The 22135-nt window shown below is 36.9% G+C and overlaps 1 protein-coding gene across 4 annotated transcripts in view; it reads right to left on the bottom strand.

The window, feature by feature from the left end:
- The window catches only part of LOC124643564 (proteoglycan 4-like), an 84204-nt gene that overhangs the window by 25078 nt on the left and 36991 nt on the right, over window positions 1-22135 (bottom strand). For all 4 annotated transcript variants that reach the window (XM_047182576.1, XM_047182579.1, XM_047182577.1 and 1 more), the window contains one exon: window positions 5388-5444. In XM_047182576.1, the coding sequence (XP_047038532.1) occupies window positions 5388-5430 (43 nt within the window). In that variant the 5' untranslated portion in view covers window positions 5431-5444. The remainder of the gene's footprint in view (window positions 1-5387; window positions 5445-22135) is intronic.

Genomic DNA, 22135 nt, shown 5'->3' with positions numbered 1-22135 from the left:
TGGCGAGCCACCAGAAAATCGAGATACACAATTATAAGTATCCCTTGAGTTTTCAAAGTTTGAGCCACCCAAATTGGTCACTGTGGCGAAGGTCTTGGGTGCCGTGCTTAAGCCAAATGGTAGGCACGTAATCTGAAGCAGTCGTCTTCTGTATACTAGTCGAAGAACATATCTGTGACCTTCGGCTACCGGAAGGTAGAAGTAAGCCTGGGCGAGATCCACTTGCACAGCCATTCGTCTTTCTGAAGAAACTCTAGCACCCGAAAAACATTTATTAAACTGAAGGGTTCCGTAATTATGAACTTGTTGAGAACCTTGAGATTGAGTATTGGACGGTTCTTTCCGTCGCCTTTTGGGCACAAGAAACATATTGGAAAGAAAGCTGGCAGAATTTGCAGCTATCAATAGAACTTTTTGTTTTATCATTTGGGATATGACGACATCCATCTCTTTGGACTCTCTGGTCAAATCTGGCATTATCTATCAAAGGTGGCTTTTGGCCAATGGTATGCGATACCCAGTTATTATTTTTAACAAGAAAGGCGGAGCTCCCATTTCTTTCCATTGGTCTTGATATAATGTTAGGCAACCCGCCTGGAAAGTCATAACTTACGTGCCTTGTTGGACGCATCAAAGTCCGCCTGCGGTCCTGGACGCTTTCTGTTTCCTCTGTTGGACATGGTTCCTATTGTAATTTACTCGTGATATCCCAAGGGAGCTTTTAGAGTTTTGCGTCACACGCCATTCAGCGTGAGTGTGATTACCATTTCCCTTCGAGGGAAGGTTATAATGGCGACTCTTCGAAAGTCGATCCAAAAAGCCACCCTGCGAGGGTAGATTGCAATGATGGTACGACCCGCAACATGCATGATTGGTACCCTGCGAGGGTCCGTGATAATGAGCCGACCCCTGCGGGGGATGGCTAGTATACTTACTGGTCCCTGCTTTGTAATGATGCTGCTACTCGCAACATGCAAGATTGGTACCCTGCGCGGGTCCGTGATAATGAACCGCCCCCTGCGGGGGGTGGCTAGTATACTTACTGGTCCCTGCTTTGTAATGATGCTGCGACTCGCAAAATGCAAGATTGGTACCCTGCGCGGGTCCGTGATAATGAACCGACCCCTGCGGGGGGTGGCTAGTATACTTACTGGCAGTCCTAGGCGGAGCGTACCAAGTCTTTCAAAGGCCGAAAACCATCACACGCCGTGATAATGAGCCGACCCCTACGGGGGGTGGCTAACAGACTTACTGGCAGTCCGAGGGGAGCGTACCAAGTCTTTCAAGGCCGAAAACCATCACACGCCGTGATAATGAGCCGACCCCCATGGGGGGTGGCTAACAGACTTACTGGCAGTCCGAGGGGAGCGTACCAAGTCTTTCAAGGCCGAAAACCATCACACGCCGTAATAATGAGCCGACCCCCATGGGGGGTGGCTAACAGACTTACTGGCAGTCCGAGGGGAGCGTACCAAGTCTTTCAAGGCCGAAAAGCTTTCTTGACACCACCAGCCCTCTTCAAGTGCGGTAGTGACCAGTCCGAACTAAGGAGATGCTGGTTGGACCGCACCTCACACCATTCTTTTTTGTCAAAAAGTTGAACGCCTTGCAGGATTGAACTAGGGCCACAGGTGCCTTAGGAACTTCGGGCTTGCTTTCTTTTCCATAGTCACGTGCACGGGCTGTGGTAGCTTTATTATTTACCGCATCCGTATTTGCTTTATAAGTCACTCATTCTGAAAACAAATTACTGAAAAAAAAAAAGTACACGGAAGAAACTCGTGACAAAAAAGGGGTAGATGTACAAAATATTAACACTTGATTTCGCAAAATCGAATATCGAACGGTAAAACCGTTAACAAATTGTATAAAATATTATAAACTCACCTGTGTTCTGCGAGAGCACTGAGTTTATTTTTCAACGAAATACTACAGCGGTTGGTTAGACCAACCTTCTCGGGCGGAAAACAAGACGCCAATGACGAACTGTGGCCGCCGAGAACACTCGTCGCCTCCTGCCTGGTGGGGAGTGAAACTGGTCGGTGTGCGAGAGAGATGCAAGATATGGGGTAGAAAAGGACAGAGATAAAAGCGGAAAACACGTAGGTGCCTATCTCAAACTAGTAAGCTTCAAATAACGGTCAAGAATTTAATAAATCCTACAAAAGGATATATTTATGCGTGTCTGTGTGATTGTTACTCTTTACTTGTTAAACTACGTTACGGGTAGTCAGAATAAAGAAGCTAGTAAGTCTGACTCCAGTCTAACCAAGGGGTATCGGGTTGCCCGGATAACTGGGTTGAGGAGGTCAGATAGGGCAGTCGCTCCTTGTAAAGCACTGGTACTCAGCTGAATCCGGTTAGACTGGAAGCCGACCCCAACATAGTTGGGAAAAGGCTCGGGAGATGATGATACTGCTAAAACTACTGAACAGATTTTGAAAGAAATATGGCTTATTTATTCGGCTACTCCTTATCTATGTACGGGAAGTATTTCCCTCAGGAAAACGGGTAAAACCAAGGGAAACAGCTAGTTTTTGTCTTACATAATTCTTCATATAAGTAGCCATTTTATGTAATGCAAATTTTGACATTTGTGCTGCAGTTTCACCATTTGCAAGTCCTTGACTTTTCATGATGCAACTTATGTTAAATGATCATCGTATATGTCAATTAGTATTATGGGTTATAGTGGTGTTGAAGTGTCGATAAAATGTTATGTCTTTATCGATAGTTCGTGTGGCAAAATGCCCTTCAAGCAAATGAGTTAAAATATTGATAGAGGGCATTGCACAATGCACAGTGAATATCTTGTTATTTATTTACTTTTAATTATCCTAACTTATTAGTTATGACGACCTCTGTGGCGCAAAGGTCACCAAGCCGGACTGCCGAACCTGAGGTCCCGGGTTCGATTCCCGGTTCGGTCGATATTTGTGTGATGAGCTTGCTTGTTGGCCGTGGTCTGGGTGTTACTATATGTATTTATACATATGTATATATGTAGCTATATGTAGTTTATCAGTTGTGTTAGCACCCATAACACAAGTTAATAAATAACTTACCATGGGGCTAACCGACCGTGTGTGAAAAGGTGTCGCGACATTATTTTATTTTTTTTATAAATGTGAAAGTAACTCTGTCTGTCTGTCTGTCTTTTCTTCACGCCTAAACTACTGAACCGATTTGTATGAAATTTGGTACAGACATAGGTTGGAACTTGAGAAAGGACATAAAACTGTTTTTATTACAAAAAAATATAAAATAAAATTTATTCCAGACATATAGCGCCATCTATTGGTCAAACCAAAAATCTGCCGGAAGTCACTATTCCACTCGAAGTCGCGGCCAAAAGCTAGTACCTCTATAAATATGAGTATTTATTTGTTAATTATTAAGGCCTAAAATAAAGCTAACTAATTGGCCTTTTCTGCCTACTTTCTTGTACAGATAAGAAATGTTATATTGTACAAATATTAATTTTGGTTTTAACAAAGCACTATACCTTTGTGCACTTTTTACCATAATAATACTATTCACCCATTTTGATACCTAAGTGTGAAATACTGATCACTAGAAAAAAATAAGTTGCACAATAAATTTTAGTAGGATCACATTACAAGTCATATTTCCATAAAATTTTGTTAGTGTTGAATAATTTTATATTTCTAAGAACAATAAAATGTGCCTTTTACTTTATTTAATATTGTAGTTCAAGGTCTCAACAAATGCCTGCAGTACCAATGCAATTTTTTGAAGTTTGTATGTACTTTCTCAGTATATCTTGGATATCAATGACTGTGTTTCGGATGGCACGTTAAACTGTAGGTCCCGGCTGTCATTGAACATCCTTGGCAGTCATTGCGAGGATTCAGAAGCCACAAAGTCTGACAACCAGTCTTAGCAAGGCGTATCGGTATGCCCAGATTACTAGGTTGAGAATGTCAGATAGGCAATCGCTCCATGTGACACACTGCTACTCAGCTGCATACGGTTAGACTGGAAGCCGACCCCAACATAGTTGGGAAAAGGCTGGCCAGATTTTGTAGTTCTTTTTTTTAATTTGATTTCTGCCAGAACTTACATAGGTAGACCCTGACAACAGCTGTCATGTTTTGCAACCACTAAGCTAGACTAAAAAGGTAGCTTTAAAATCTCGGAATTTTAATATTCTAGATCTTTCCAAGGTCTTATCATGCGTAGAAACAATAAAAATACCCAAAAATGACATTTTTAATTTGCCTACTAAGAATTGGCATACTAGTTTTAAATACATATTATTATGTATGTATGTATCACGGAGTACGGAATGATGAGCGGAGAGGCCGTAACACAGGTAGGTCAGGCGCCTTCTTCTGGCTCCAATACGTACGTTGGGTATGACCAAAACTATGAGATACTAGTGAATTAACGAGGCGTTCGGGTTCTTTGGGACATCTGTCAACGATTTTTAGTATTAAAAAAACTGGCCAAGTGCAGTTCGAGTTCGCGCACGGAGGGTTCCGTACCAGAGCAAAAATGAGCAAAAAAATAACATTTGTTGTATGGGAGCCCCCCAAAATATGTATTTAATCCTAGTTTTCAGTATTTGTTGTTATAGCGGCAACAGAAATACGTCTGTGAAAATTTCAACTCTCTAACTATCACGGTTCATGAGAGACAGCCTGGTGACAGACGGACGGACAGAGGAGCGAAAACAATAGGGTCCCGTTTTACCCTTTGGGTACGGAATCCTAAAAATGATTGGGGCTAAAGACGGCGTATAAGGGCGGCGACAGTAACGTTCCTCGTCCCCCGTACACTCGCATGTTGGCGGGTTAATTTCTTAGGAGATTTTCCGTTATGGCACCTCCGATAGTCATTTCGTTCTCCATGGTATTTATGTATGTAAGAGCTTATAAATGTGTTATGTAATCATTTGAATTTGTAAGATGTGAATCCGGTTTGATTTTTTTGGTGTTAAAAATGTATACTTGATGTTTTAATCTTTATCATTTAGCCATTCGTGAAGACACTTATGGTTTCTCACACGACCCGGGATGACCACTTCCTGCAGCTAGGTAAAAAGTAGCCTACGTCCTTTCTCAGGTTCAAGACTAACACAGACTAGACTAAGACTGGTTGTCCAACTTACTGGCTTCTGACTACCCGTTACGACTGCCAAAGATGTTCAAATGACGGAGGAGGATATCGGTATGACAAAGAAAGTCTCGCATCGATAACATGGAAAGAGTAAACAAAGAGTGTCCATGGAGTTTCTTGCCGGTTCTTCTCCATAAGACCCACTCTTTGGAATCGTGGAACTAGTTCGACGTTTCTTAAACACCTTAACTAATCGATCGACCAGTGCCGCTTATGTACAAGAAAATATTAAATAAAATACTTACAAAATAAACTAAATCCAACCCATCTGTGTCTAGATCGCTTCATTTTGTCACTTCCACCTGTGGACAAGGAAAAACACTGTTTTAGTTACGCCAAAGAGCAAGTCTATTTTTTTTATCATTTACGTATAAAAATCTTAATGTTCTTTACATATGAATCGTGTCGCCTACATCCAACATGATAAAAAAAAACCATTTAAATATCTGGATGAAATTCATTTAGAAAGTAGGGGAATCCGAATCATCCTCCGAGCTTTTTCCCAACTATGTTGGGCTCGGCTTGCAGTCTATCCGGATGTAGCTGATTACCAGTGCTTTACAAGGAGCGATCTATATATAGTGATTTTAAGGAGGATCTGACCTCTTTATAGGGGGGCCCTTTCTGATAGGGGAATCAGAATACAAGTAGGCTATCCCTGATGAGAATGGAAATTAAGCTTGTTATTCCCTAGATAAGATAATTTAAAAGTGATTATGTAAAATAAACTTCATTGATCAATATACAAGCTATATAAAGGCAAATCACACGACAACAGCCTTAAACAGACATATAAACAAGCACTCCCTTTACTTCATACGGAGCGAAGTGAAATGTAAGACCTTGCGTTGTTATGCCTAGTGATGGGACATTACTATCGATATTTTTATCGATAATTACCGGCCTAGTATGCTCGATTTTTATCGATAATTAAGGCGACGAATTGGTAAACAATAATTTCATACCCGGCACGCGCATCTAAGGCGCCAAAAGGGGACGGAGCGTCTGAGCGGGGCGAGGATTACAATAGGCGCGCTAGCTTATAACTAAAAGTCGTAAGCGACAAAATGGTTTTGTAATTTTATTATTTAGAAATGATAATTTGATAAAAATTCCTTCCACAATTTTAAAGAGTATGTATATACTCAACTACTAAAAAAGTTAAGAGGCTTAAATCGGTCCCGTTTGCCCATAATATGTGAATATCTTTTTAAGAAGAGGTATGTTTGATATATTTTTCTCTGTTATAAAAGTTACCTAATCATGTTTTGAAATCTAACAAAATAAGGTTTATATAATGAACTTTCAGGTAACCAAGTTGTATTTTGATCCGTTTTGTATTTACTGAGTTTGAAAATTGAGATCCTTGGCGCCAAAGTTTCCAATTTGTCCTCTTAATGGCCTGGTACGCTCGATGTGCGGTAAGATGCTTTACTTGATTGAAAAATTTTATATGTAATGTGTATGTTAAGATTTTTTTATGACACATATTTAGTTGGAAAGTTTTGCTTCTAAATAAATATTATTACTTACTGCTAGTGTCTGTTGACAAAAAATGAGATTTAAATGAAGAACCGCTCGACCGAGTTTGTGCAAACTTCATATATAACATCTATTAATTAGTCCGAACAAAGCCTAAACATTTGGTTGGGATAGATGAGACCGTTCTTGTGTTATAAAATTACATTGAAACTGGGACATTTATTTTTATTTATAAAAATAGTGTGCTAAAACGAAAAAATGGTCGATAATGTTAATGTTTGAATGTAGAATCTTCGAGGTTATCGAGGTTCGAGGCTACATAGGTTTTAGTGTTTTTATGTTGAAATAGTAAAACTGTTTTAAAGAGGTTGGTGAAACATAGGATATTTAAAATTAAAATTGTATGAATAAGTGACAAAAGGTGACCTAATTTCGTAATAAGGCAAAGTTGAGGTGTGACGTATAAATTGACATGAATACATATGTATACGGTTCTTGTTAGTACTTTGCAAATCCTTAATTAGATGCCTCGCATATTTGTAGAATTATTTTCTGTATACATTTTGGCTGTCGTCAAGTCAGTAGTCAACTTCGGACAAGTAAAATAACTGAACAAGGACTGTATGTGCTTTTAAACAGGTAAATACAAATCAGCAAGATGTTCTTTGTAGAAAAAATAACAAAGGTGGGTTTTAGTTATAAGAAGTGCGACACTGCCCTCCTACTGCACTATATACCGAGGGGGTCACCTGATGATTTACTACGTCCTTAAAACCAAAGATAGGTACTACCATCCCCATAACAGTTTAAAAACGTTCACTGCTAGACTAGACCTGGTGGATTTGCCTACACTCTGCACGCTGGCGCATCGGTGGGCATTACTACTTACACTAAAGGCCCATTTTTCAAGTGCCAGATAAGTACATATCTATAAGAATATGTTTGACGTTTTGTCAGCTTTTGTATAAAAATATTTATAATTATTCCTAAGATAAAATTTAACTTATAATTGAAAATGATCATTAAATCTTACTAAATGTAGGTAGTAACTTCAAGTAACTCATTATATATTTAGTGATCATTAGCAGTAAGGCTGTAAAATAACCATTAAAACAACGAACATATACCTTCCTAAATACTACATACAAAACACCTAGATGTCGTTATGTATGTCATGGCGTGTCTAGAGGTCAGTTTGAGGACAAGAACATCATATTTCTTAAGCATTATTGTTTGTTTTGGATATTTAAATTAATGCTAATTAGCTTTTGGTCTTAAAATAGACAATATGTTATTTTTAATTTAGCAGTAGGATGCAAGATTTAAAGCTGTTTAGTTGAGTAGATTTAATGTCTATACAGGACTGTCAAAGATGATAAATTCTTTCAGTGTAAAAACACTTATCAACGAAGGCAATTTTTACCCGGGTGCACAAAGCAGTTCCCAAATTCAAGGGCCGAAAGTCAGTGTTAGCATAGTAAATACTTCAAGCAAACTCGTATCTGCAGTCATACCCTATCATTTGTTTCCAAGATGGAATAGTTTTTTATAGAAATGAAACATAAAAGCTTGTTCATAAAACATATCTACTTAATTACCGTCCAGGATATAAATCATAACATTTAACTATGAATGATATAGTAGATTATGGTACATATTTTAAATACCATCAATGCAAGTGGAAGGCAAATCAAAGTCATTAAAGGCATCCGAGGTCAAATTCAACCACGGCGGCTGTTCTCACGTAAGGGGATCAGCCAGCTGAGTAGGACATATTATAGTGCACAAGCATTTGCGCAGACACAGGCGCACTCGTTATTCTTTCACCCTCAAAGCGCGATGGGACGACAATCCGACACCACCGGAGAGAGAATACAAGCAGGACAATTATGGACAGTATGGTAAATATTTTAAATACCAACAATGCAAATGGAAGGCTAACCTCTTAGCTGTCATTACTTAAGTATTTCTGTTCTGTAGCATAACCTTGGGTAAGTTACTACAAGAAATGTTTTTACCAAAGAGGAAAACAAGTTGGTTTTTTTACGTGTAGAGAATTTGTTTAACTTGCTCAAAACATCACTTTTTTTGTTTCAAAGTATAGGTTGGTAGGTGTTTTTTGTAAAAAAAAAATAATTTTAAGAAGTAAAAATAATCATCTATCGAAAAAAAACTATCGACATATTTCTATCGACACTCGTGCATCACTAGTGCCTACATAAGACAATAGTCGAGATATACGATACGGTGGTACTTCCTATCATTGTGATCACTATATGTACAAATTAGATAATTAAATCTAACGTTAAATCTACAGGAAGAACTATTAATAGATTGCACAATAATCTGCCTGGCCATTTCCCTAGTTTGAGTCAGCTTCCAGTCTAACTGGATGCAGCTGAGTACCACTGTTTTACAAGGAGCGACTGCCTATCTTACCTCCTCAACCCAGTTACCCGGGCAACACGATACCCCTTGGCATTACTGGTTGACAGACTTTCTGGCTTCTGACTAACCGTAACGACTGCTAAAGATGTTCAAATGACAGCCGGGACCTGCCAATGTAACGTGGCTTCCAAACTCGTCATGACATATAGGTATGGTTACCTATCCAAGGAATGACCGCACCAAGAGTTATTTAATCTTTAATTCACTGAGCCGTGCGGCTGTTATTTAGTCACGAGCTAAGTATACACAAGTTAAAAATGAAAACCTTTGACTGATTAACCCTTGCGGCTGTTACTTATTCACGACCTATGTACAAGTTAAAAATGAAATAATTTCTTTATAAGGAAAGATCGGTATATTTCACTGACAAGCACCAAAATCTATAGCAATCGTTTTCCCACTAAAAAGGGAGGATTTTTTGACGCTTTTTTATAGCATAGTTTTAATTCTTGTTGTAAATATTTATACTTCTGTAAATATCTACATAATATGTAGAGATAAATAAAGTACTAGCAAAGACAGATTCATGAAGAATACTCATGGACTCGCGTATGACCAGTTTTCAACCTAGCCCGGATATATTTTGCTCCCATTATAATACAAAGTAAAGTACTACATATATACTATATTATACGTATACAGAAGTATATAAACTGTCTGTATGTAGAGAATGCAATCGTAGGACGTTCACCTTGCACCGTCCTTGCCGAGTACACTTTTACCTGCACTCGAGTATACAACGGAATATATTTAAGTTACCTATAAGTTTATGTAAAAATAAAAGTAACTGCAAGTTTCACTGAAATCCTGAAGATATTGCGCCATGTATTATGGTAAAAACTAGCCTCTGTTATTGTCTAGGTTTTGATCTACGTAAATGCCAGTTTTTGTATAAATTGGTTGAGTAGTTTTGCCACAAGAGAGTAGCAAACACAAGTGATTTAATTTATATTAGCTAGTAAGTAGCTTAACTTCAAGTTTTTTAAGCCTAGAGTACAGTTAGCTAAGAGTATTATAAATAATTTCTGCCTAAAACATCATCTTCCTATTTGGAAGTCGTTTATACAAGCTCAAAAACAGTCTCTGAAATGTTTGTTTCAATATCTGTATTACCTGTGTTCTATAAAAATAAATGTTACTTTCTTTCTTTCTCACTAGTCTTACCCAACTATGTTAGGGTCAGCTTCCAGTCTAACTACATACAGCTTAACTTCCAAGTATTGTATAAGAAGCTAACTTAACATTTGACCTTCACAACTCAGTTACCAGGTAACTTACTAGCATGATAACCCTTTGAGTACCAGTCTAACCGGCTGCAGCTGAGTACCAGTGTGCCACATGGAGCGACTGCCTATCTGACCTACTCAACCCAGTTACGCGATCAACACGAGACGTAGTAACACTGGTTGTCAGACTTTCTGACTTCTGATTACCCATAACTGTCAAATGAGAAGCGGGGAAAACCAATTTAATGTACCTTCCGAAACACAGAGGACCTCGTCCTGATAAGATGGTCTATGAATGGGTGACCAATCACCCATTCATAGACTGACAATTGCTTAATTTTTTGATCAATCGACTCCTCATCTAACTAATCCACAATTAAAATAAAGTAAATGAAGGGCGGGCGTTTTGTTTTGACCTTAAAAAGTGCTGATATACAGCCTACTTTGAAAATTTTTAAAAAGAGTAACCATGAAGTTTCTTGCCCGTTCTTCTCCATAGGAAGATACTTTTGGAATGGGGAATTATAATCAAACTTATTTATAATTTTTGACGTTCATAAGTATTTGTAAAGGCCTAAATGATTTTTTTATCTTATCTTAGTGGAAGTATCTTTTTGTTTCTTTGTTAGTAAAGATTCAAAATACTGTTTTACTATTGAACAGTTCAAAAATTTTCGAAAAACGCAAGTGAAACCGCGGGATTTGGATAGTGTTGTTATAAACGTTAAAACATGCCATCCATAAACATGTAGGTATATAGTTTTTCTCATACCAAGAAACAATATTAATGTGGTTATCACAGTCCACTATATAGAACGGTCTATCTCGAAGGTCGAACCGCGTCACGCACCCACCGCGGTCGAATGCACACAAACTTTCTCCCCGTTCATTGTGAAGCACTATTGTTTTAAATAACGCTTATATAACGTTATATATTACGATTATATTCCAGTATTATTACGTAATTTTTAAACCTTTTTATCACCTTGTTAAGGCTATGTAAATTGGGTGAAATATGTTTACGCTTTCGTTATTTTTTGGTTAAAAAACCTTGAGTTTAGATTTATTTTTAAGCAATGATTCAGCAAAAAATTTTAAGTGAGGCTAGTTCCATTACGCTAAATACGTATATAACAACTTATAAATAATAATTAAATATTGTTATATCATTCTACAACATCAGATCGAATTAGTTTATAATTTAATCTAATGCATCAACTGTATTTACATCTTTCGAAGGTAAGTAGGTATATCATATTCGCACACAAAGGTTGCAATTTTGCGGACATTTTAGAAATGTTCGCTCGCAATGAATGTTTAGAAATGTTACTGTTTGCTAGAGCGAGTAGATCAGAAAATACATTTTGTGTGCGTCACAATGCTGCACACGGGGGAAATCGTGTCCAAATGCCATTTATTTTTGTCAAAAATATTTTAATTCTCTGCCAACTTACTACAGAACCGCACTCCACGAAACGTTACAACACACAAACTTGACCGGTTTTCAACAATAAATAATTAGTCATCATGATCCCCAACTATGTTGGGGTCGGCTTCCAGTCTAACCGGATGCAGCTGAGTACCAGTGCTTTACAAGAAGCGACTGCCTATCTTACCTCCTCAACCCAGTTACCCGGGCAACCCGATACCCCTTGGTAAGACTTAAAGTAACGTAACAACAAATCATTACTATTCTTTCTTTTACCAATAAAATTTCACCTTGTTTTTATATTAATATCGCTATGTAGGTCACCTTGGTCACGTCTGTCTGTCCGTCTGTCACTTACATAACGGTAAACGTTACGTGATCTGAAATTATTTATTGTATTCAAATGTGTGATGTGCAAATTTTGTATTACCTTTGGGGGTAGAACTTATGGGGACGGCATTTTGAATGATTTGACTTGGTATCGGTTCATTCATTCGTTCGTTGAAATATATCCATCGTAGACACTTCGACTCCCGGGTCTTACTAGTAGTTACAAGATATAGATAATTTATACAACTTAAGGCGAGGAATTGGTCAACAATAATTCCATAACCGGCACGCGCATCTAAGGCGCCAAAAGGGGTCGGAGCGTCTGAGCGGGGCGAGGATAACAATACGCGCGCTAGCTTATAACTAAAGTCGTAAGCGACAAAATGGTTTTGTAATTTTATTATTTAGAAATGATAATTTGATAAAAATTCCTTCTACAATTTTAAAGAGTATGTATATACTCAACTACTAAAAAAGTTAAGAGGCTTAAATCGGTCCCGTTTGCCCATAATATGTGAATCTCTTTTTAAAAAGAGGTACGTTTGATATATTTTTCTCTGTTATAACAGTTACCTAATCATGTTTTGACGTCTAACAAAATAAGGTTTATATCATGAACTTTCAGGTAACCAAGTTGTATTTTGATCCGTTTTGTATTTACTGAGAAAAATTGAGATCCTTGGCGCCAAAAATTCCAATTCGTCCTCTTAACTAAAATGTCTGCAAAACTGAAACTATTGTGCGCAAACACATTCGACATTTATGTAGGTTACCACCTACTGTTCGCGATCAATTTCGTAGAATCTCGTCATTTCAATATACGTTTATATTCTTTTTAAAAATACTCATGCGAATACATCTAAGAAATATTTAAATAGTAACCTTTAACGCTATTTTTAGCGTTAACAAACCGATTAGTTACAGAAAAGAATCGATGAATAAAAATATCTGATTTCAAAAAGTTAGACTGACTTTTTCTATTTTAAGATTTGCTTTTTCAGCCAGAATGTCTAACAACCAGTGTTATCACCCAGGTTACGTGGTAAAGGAGGTCAGATATGGTCATGTACTCAGCTGCATTTGATTTAACTAGAAACCGACCCCAACATAGAAGGGAAATGGCTAGACATAAAAGTTCAACATAAAGCAGCTAAATAAAATAATGTAGTTTTATTGATTTCTGACACTTACGCGAATATTAGACATTTAAATAAAACTACTTTTACGGATTTTATCGCGTTATATTAATATTATTTAATCCCGACGTTTCGGATCCTTTACAGCATCCATGGTCACGGGCAGACTAAGGTGTTGGTCGTCTTGATATATTAGTTACAAACAGCTACCCTACATTTTGTTGATTATTATTGACAATCCGATTCACGCAAAACGAGCTCACTGCAAATCCGTAAAAGTAGTTTTATTTATAATGTAGTTTTATTATTTTAGTATAGGAACGAGTAAAACTACAAGTAAAACTACAAGTAACTACTAATACCCATATAAACTTTTAACTATGTCCGTACCTAATTGTTTGACAAAACACATATAAACACACACACACACAGACAAACATAATGCTATCGTGGGAAATTGTTAGTACATTGTGTAATAATAATGTTTCTACATAACATGTACTAAGTACTTCCTATGGGTATACTTGCATCTTGATAGCCAGAATAGAAGTTTACCTTGATTTCACCCGTGTTCTGTCCGAGGGAAGTACTTCCCTTACGAGGATAAAAATGATCCAATATGTTATTCTGATGTGTAAACTACTAGCTTCCATCAGAAGATTCACTGTGCAAAGTTGGGACTACTACGCGCACTCAGATAAAAAGAAGCCTACAGCCTTCTTCGATAAATGGGCTATGTAACACTGAAATGTTTTTCAAATTGGACCAGTCACTAATTGTTCCTCATATTAGCTCGTTCAAAGAAAAAAACTCTTTTACTTAATAATTTCAGTACCTAAAGAAATCACTGTAAAGTGTTATCAAGGTCTGTTCAGTAGATTTTGACTACTGTTCTTGTCAAATATCTTTGCCGCTTCGAAATTGGGCCACTGATGACTGCAAAACTATTAATTGAGTAGAAACCTGAAAGTTTTTGGATTCTTGGCTTAAAAATAGTGGTTACCATTCCAGGATCTAGCTGTGGTAAGCAACTTAACCTTAAATAATCTTGTAATTGATGAATCTAATTAATTATCCTTTAGCATTGTAAATTAAATACCATTTTGAGTTAAATGTCAGGTCAAATGTCATTTGTGTTTGGTCATCAATGGTCATAGAGTTAACAAGATATTGAATAGGACTTTACCGGTTTAATTAAAAGTGAGTTATGCTTTTGATATCTTTGTGTGCCTGTGGTAATTAGCTACATATCCTGGATGGAAGCCTCGGACTTCTTAAGTTCTTCTCCCTTCTTAAGGTTTTGATGCATTGGATTGAGGCAATCCACCACGACTTTTTCAGTAACATCTTTCCTTTCTAAATTTTATTGTGAATGGGAAAACACAATTTTAAATACAGGTACCTACTCTAATATCTGAGACAATACATAGGCTATTTTTTGTTATTCCTGGGTAGAACCCGTTCCCCTGCAGGCGGAACTTGGTTGAAGTCTGTAATAAGACAAGTACCTACCTATTAATAAACTTGTCCAAACACAAAAGAATTCAGCAACCTGTCTAAACATTATAACATCTGTAATTGCCAAACAGGACACTCAACAACCTTCGCGCATCTGAGCAAGTTAGCAAGGTCATTCGTACGTATATGTAGTTAAATATACTCTTGCACCATCTCACCTTCCTAGCTCGGCGCGATGTGCTGGTTCCGCTGCTGCGGCTGCAGAGGACCTCAAACGGCGCAAATATAGTACCCTGGTGGGTAACTATACCTTTGAGCCGTTTGGGGTTGAAACCCTCGGGCCGTGGGGTCCAAGTGCTCATCTCCTATATAAGGATATCGCTAAGCGACTTGCTGACACTTCAGGTGACCCAAGGGCTGGTTTTTATTTTGGCCAAAAAGTAAGCATTGCCATCCAACGTGGCAATGCTGCCAGCCTCTTGGGTGCACTCCCGGTGGGCAGCGATGAGGAAAAGTTTTTTGATGCAATTTTTTAAATATTTTTATTTATAGTAAGTGTATATATTAGGTAATAAGTTAGTTGTATGTTGTATATATATTTATTAGTAACTAATTAGCCGTAAAATTAAATTATAGATAATTGAATATAAGAATTGAAATTAAAAAAAAAAAAAAGTTAAATATACATATATTATATATGTGTATATCTATGGAACATACTGTTTGGTCAATGATCTATATTGACGTAGTTATTTTTAGAACATACTGTTATAGGTCCCGGCTATCATTGAACATCTTTGGCAGTCGTTACATGGAGTCAAAAGCCAGATAGTCTGACAATCAGTCTTACCAAGGGGTATCGGGTTGCCCGGGTAACTGGGTTGAGGAGGTCAGATAGGCAGTCGCTCCTTGTAAAGCACTGGTACTCAGCTGCATCCGGTTAGACTGCAAGCCGACCCCAACATAGTTTGGAAAAGGCTAGGGAGATTATGTTTAAGTGAGAAGAAGTTAGAAACGACATACAGTGATATCCCTTTTTAGACACTAAATTATTATAAATAGGTCTATCGTCGAATTGGCTGAAACTGACTATAAAACTGAAACTGAAAATGGTTAAAAACATTTGAAGCTCACTTTTTTTCTACATAAGTTTTTGTATTGATAAAAATATCTAAAATGGTTCAGTAAAACTTCAAACTTCAAAGTTCAAACTCACAAACTTCATAATATTAGTATAGAAAAGTTAGAACCTAACAATACTTCATTACGAACTAACGGTAAGTAATACTTTTAGTTTCTTGACCGACTTTATCTGTAAGAGGTTATGTAATACACGTCATAGATATTTCCGGCGTGTTCTGTTTTGTAAGCTTGTTAAGATATTTATCTCTAAGTATATAAATAAATACTATTGTTTTGTTGGTCTGTTTGTTTTAGCAAATTAGCAGGTTTTTGTGAATGTACAGTCAACTTCAGGTCAGTGGTAACAGTTTTATAGGAAAATCGTTCTTATTACTATTGAGTTAAGGTGCATGACAGTTACCACTGATGTGCGGTCTACCTTACCTACTTATGTGAATGTTTATATTATGATGCTAATATACGGATACACACAATTTTTTGTATGTCAGTATGTCTGTCTCTGCTAATTTTGGAAGATGTTATACTGATTTTAATGGGATTTTCAGCGGCGAATAGGTAGTTGAGTTAGACGTTAGGTACTTGGATATTTTTGTTTAAAAAATCTTAATTTTAATCTATTCAGTCTTATTTTTATATAATAAATACAGGAACTCAAAAGTAAGAGCACTTTTGGATAGGAAAAAGTCTCTCAAAAAACTTTTAATACGTATATTCTTATAAATATATCCATTCTCCCAAAAAGGAGATTCTCAATTCGGAATCTTTGTATTTTTTTCAATATCAATAATACCTACCATTACGAATACACAACCTCTTATCCTAAAACTCGGCCAAGAAGGCAGTCAAATAAAATTGCTAAAGGACAATAAAAAATCTAGACAACACAATACATGCTAAAATTATTGACATGTCACATTGCGTGAGTCGATAATTATTACCTCAGCCGGCGACCTGACCTACATACCTATTTATTTCTTATTTACATTCATCATTGAAATATACCTATGCCTCAAAAATCTTGCATTTGGTCATATCTATAGTCTTTGACAGATAAATTATACTAAGGTATAGAACACTGATACACATCTGCATAGTTGGTAAAAAAAGAAATAGTTTATAAACTAAAAAAACACGCTTTTTGTAACGTTTCTTAGCTAGTCATGTATTGTCATCACGTGTGCAAAATTTCATCCTAATCGAAGACCGGGAAGTGGGTCAAATTAAGATTCCAAGATTTTCTTACATACCTTACGTAGTTACAAGTGAAGCTAAAAATAGTAAAAGCGTGCTAATCAGCACATTTTTAAACGATATTTTGGAAACTCGAAGCTCCTATAACGACCCAATATATGAATGTGTTTTTAGAATAGTTTGATTAGGCTCATTAATTAGTATGGAGGCGAGTGGAAGAGCACACATAACAACGTGACTGTGAGATAGTTAAATTGTGTCACCAGTAGCTCAAATTAGCACCTAGTGCAATAGGCTATTCACTCATAACAGGTCTAGCAATTCAATAAAATAAACTGCCAAGCAACACTGTCATATTACATGATCTAGGTATTGCAAAATGTATACGCAATAGGCCAACACTTTCCGTAAAAGTATACTGCAAACTTTTAGTCGGCCGATAGTTTGTTTGGGGATAATAAATCAGTATGAAGATTAGTAGTATGCACATAACAATGATCAGGTATTTAGGTTTCAGACCTAATGAAAACAGTGGTAGTGGTACACCGGGTAGTCAGAAGCCAATAGAAATAGAAAAATTTAATTTGACCGTTACTTTTACTTTAGACATTACTTTGACTTTTACCTTGGCTTTAACTTTTGATGAAGAAACTGGCTGTAAGTCTGACACCAGTCTAACCAAAGGGTTAGGTAGGTTGCCCGGGTAACTGGGTTGAGGAGGTCAGGCAGGGCAGTCGCTCCTTGTAAAGCACTGGTACTCAGCTACATGCGGCTAGACTGGAAGCCGACCCCAATGAAGTTGGGAAAATGGCTCGGAGGAAGGATAAAGACCTACTGGAAACTTGGATTGTTTTCACGATAACAAACAACTACTTACGAACAGTTTATTATTACATGATCTATTGCAAAATGCATACGCATAGACTGACTCTCCGATTAAGTATAAAGGTATATATATATATACCTATTTTGTAATCCTTAGCCTCCCCGCACCCTGCAGACAAAACAGTTGACCCAATAGTTAGCAAAATAATTTTTAACGAAATCTTGCATCCAATCAAAGTTCTCAAGTCTGTCTGATACCGGCTAAATACCTGATCATTGTAATGTGCGCACTACCATTCATCTTCATACTGATTTATGAGCCCAAACAAACTATCGGCCGACTTTAAGTTTGCGGTGCGCGGATAACCTTAGATCGCTTACGAAAAGCTAGGTTGAGGAGATCAGATAGGCAGTCGCTCCTTGTAAAACGCTGGTACTAGTCGTGGTGGCCTAGTGGGTAAAGGACCAATCTCTCAAGTATGAGGGCGCGGGTTCGATCCCAGGTCAGGCAAGTACCAATGCAACTTTTCTAAGTCTGTATGTACTTTCTAAGTATATCTTAGACACCATTGGCTGTGTTTCGGATGGCACGTTAAACTGTAGGTCCCGGCTGTCATTGAACATCCTTGGCAGTCGTTACGGGTAGTCAGAAGTCAGTAAGTCTGACACCAGTCTAACCAAGGGGTATCGGGTTGCCCGGGTAACTGGGTTGAGGAGGTCAGATAGGCAGTCGCTTCTTGTAAAGCACTGGTACTCAGCTGAATCCGGTTAGACTGGAAGCCGACCCCAACATGATTGGGGAAAAAGGCTCGGAGGATGATGCTTACGAAAAGCTAGGTTGAGCTAAGTTTATTTGGTGATAGGCCTAAATAATTTAACTGAAGATAGTGTTACGGGAAAGAATCTTTTACCTTTTATGGGCAAGAATTCGATGATAAACTGAACACGGTTTCAATTTCTTTCTGAGAAAACTAATTTCCCTTACATGAACGAGAACATAAACTTTGTCGTATATCTAGCTTCTGCTAACAGTTTTACTCCGTGGATCATCACATATCCCCAGTCTTTTCCCAACATATATTAAGTAGGCTTCCAGTCTAACCGGACGCAGCTGAGTACCAGCGTTTTACAAGGAGCGACTGCCTATCTGATCTCCTCAACCTAGTTACCCCAGCAACCCAATACCTCTTGGTCAGACTGGTGTCAGACTTACTGGCTTCTGACTACCTGTAACGACTACCAAGGATATTTAATGACAGCCGGGACCTACAGTTTAACCTGCCATCCGATTCAGTATCAAAATTGCGGCTGATGATGATGTCCAAGTTCCACCTATCAAAATTGATTTAGCCGTTCAACAAACTGACATTCGCTTTTCTCACCATTTTTCCGTCTCAGGAATCGAACTTGGGACTTCATAATGACACACATTTTACCACTACACGTAAAGTTGATCTTTGCTAATTGACTAGCATCAAATATTTTGTATATTTAGTCACAATGATTAGCGTATATGAGTATTAATTACCAATTATTTAATTGCGTAATATCCAGAAGTACTAGACTTGCTAAACTGGTATTAATTTATACTGGTAACTATGCAATTACTTATCTCATATTACGATCAGTAGATTTTGTAAGTTTGTTTGTACTCGAACCATCATCCTCCGAGCCTTTACCCAACTATGTTGGGGTCGGCTTCCAGGCTAACCGGACGCAGCTGATTACCAGTGTTTTACAAGGAGCGACTGTCCTATCTGACCTCCTCAACCCAGTTACCCGGGCAACTTGATACCCCTGGGTTAGACTGGTGTCAGACTTACTGGCTTCTGACACCCGTAACGACTGCCAAGGACTCGAACCATGGAGAACAATATGACTAGCGGAGATGTCATAACGCAAAATCTCCTGTATAACATCTCCGCTATCTTCCTTCCTCCGTGACTCGAACCGATGAGGTTGGCACATATGTTCAGTTCAGTATTCAAAAAAAATTTTTTTCAACATCCAATCCAGAAAAAAAAACAGCTCGTCTATACTATTTATACTAATGTAAAAAAGAGGAAACATTTTTGTTTGTTTGTACCCTAAAGGCTTCGAAATTACTGAACCAATTTGTAAAATTCTTTCACTGTTGAAAGCTACACTCTTCCCGAGTAACATAGGCTATATTTTGTCCACGTACGGGAAGAATTTCCGTGTGAAACCGCGGGGAATCGTTAGCTAATAATATTTGTTACTTACATAAGTCTCAGTTAATATCTATTGTTACAAGAATAACTATAGAATACAATACAAATACAACAAACACAAAAGCTTGGGCAATAGTTAATGTTATCTAATTTGTATTCTGAGCGCGTTGGAGACAGAAATAAACAATGAAATGTTTTATAACGTTAATAGGGTGAGATATACAGTTGTCAGCTTAAAGTTAATTGGTATTTATTTGAAAAGTTTGAGTACTATTTATATGTTTTATAAACCAGCCGTTTTCCCGCTGTTTCACTCGCGTCCAGAGGGAATTGCTGTCCGTAACAAGAAAAAATATAGCCTATGTTACTCGCAGATAATGTAGGTTTCTCATGTTGAAAAAATATTAAAATCGGTCCAGGGGTTTTTGAGCTTATCGATTACATACAAACAAAAATATTTTTAAATATAAGTATTGTTTGTAATATTGATATAACTAGACTTTTTTATGTTTCTTCTGGCAAATAGTCAAACTTAGAAAAAGGTTTTAGATTAAAGTCGTTTTTTTTTCAAGATTTTTTAAAAATAAAACAATACGCATTTAAGATATATCGGAATATTTAAAAGATTACTCTTTTGCATTAGGAATAGTTTTTACATATTTTTTGGCACGTCAGTAATAAGGAAATAATTAATTCAGCTTAAAATTAGATAAAACATGTATGTGCATATATTTAAAGTTAAACCAGTTATTTAATATCGATATTAATTTTGCATATTTTTTTAACAATTTCAAGTTGAGGTCTTCACTTAATCACTTCATATTTTTATAAAAAAAAATATAAATCTAAGTTTGGTTCTTTCAATGTCAAAAAACTAATTTTATATGATTATAAGTTGATTTACGTGAAGGCTATGTATAAAACATGACAAGACAAAATATTTAAAGAGTTGAATATGACTTAAAAATATTAATTTGCTGCATCGTATCCTATTATTATTGCACAATAGTTCCATATGTTTTGTAAATAAGATAAGCGTAATAACTGTGTTTGTTTATTTTATTAACCAGCTTCAAAAAAAAGGGTTTCCCAGCTTGACCCGTATGTACATTTGTGCGCGATGACCTCGCTTTTGGTGCATCCGATTTTGATGCGGGTTGGTAAGTGAGTCGGTGTAAAGTCTAGAAAGGATGCAAATAAATATGTTTATTTCGCCACCAAGTAGTTTTTTTTTAATATCAAGCTATATTTATAATGTTACTAACGAAATAAGAAAGTGTAGAATTCTATTTTTGACACAACTATTGTTAATATCTTTAAATGCTCAGCACTAAATAATTTTTAAAAATCTTCAAAGATGTTCTATTTCCATGTTTTACAACCATAACTTCAAGTTAAAGATTTCTTTTTTGCTTAGTTTTCCTTGCGTTTGTAATGCATCGTATTGAAGCATCGGAGCGTAACTTACCACTTTCCTTCAGCTACGTACATTTCATTCACTCATTCATTATCATTCGTTCTTGCGCTCACGAAGACTATGTTGGTGTTTTACATATTAAGTTTTAGTTAAAATAGCTTAATATTTCCGATTCTAAGAATATAATAAAACGATATAAATACAATAACTCTTCTGCAATTAACATTTATTTGTTATTCAAAATGTCAATTTGAAAATAATAAATTATTTCTTCATTCCAAAAGACTGCACAATAAAAAACTATTTTCAATATACCATCGATAAACTAAAATAAATAACAACTACAGCCCATTAGAATTCTGTCACACACTTGAAATTCTATAAACAATAAATAAATGAAAACCACAAACAGTCATTGGTGCATTCACCCCACAAGTTATGGGTTTATCAATACATAAATATCTGGAATTCGCTAGAATCACAAAAGGCTTCGAAGGTCAAAAAACTTGGAATAAGACTTGAATATCTAATAAGTTAGTTGGATATCTTCATACCTATGTATTTTTGAGAATATAAGCAGAAAGTACACTTAGCGTACCACACTGCAAACTTTTAGTCGGCCGATAGTTTGATTAAATTTTCCTTAAGAGCTATGCCTCATTAGGACGCCATGGCGACGTCGCCAGCGGCTCAAGTCTGGCTACTTCTGGCATCCA

This window comes from Helicoverpa zea, chromosome 27 (genome assembly GCF_022581195.2).
Source record: "Helicoverpa zea isolate HzStark_Cry1AcR chromosome 27, ilHelZeax1.1, whole genome shotgun sequence".
NCBI classification, from domain to species: domain Eukaryota; kingdom Metazoa; phylum Arthropoda; class Insecta; order Lepidoptera; family Noctuidae; genus Helicoverpa; species Helicoverpa zea.
The sequence above is the reverse complement of the archived record's forward strand: the minus strand, read 5'-3'. Positions and strand labels throughout refer to the sequence as shown.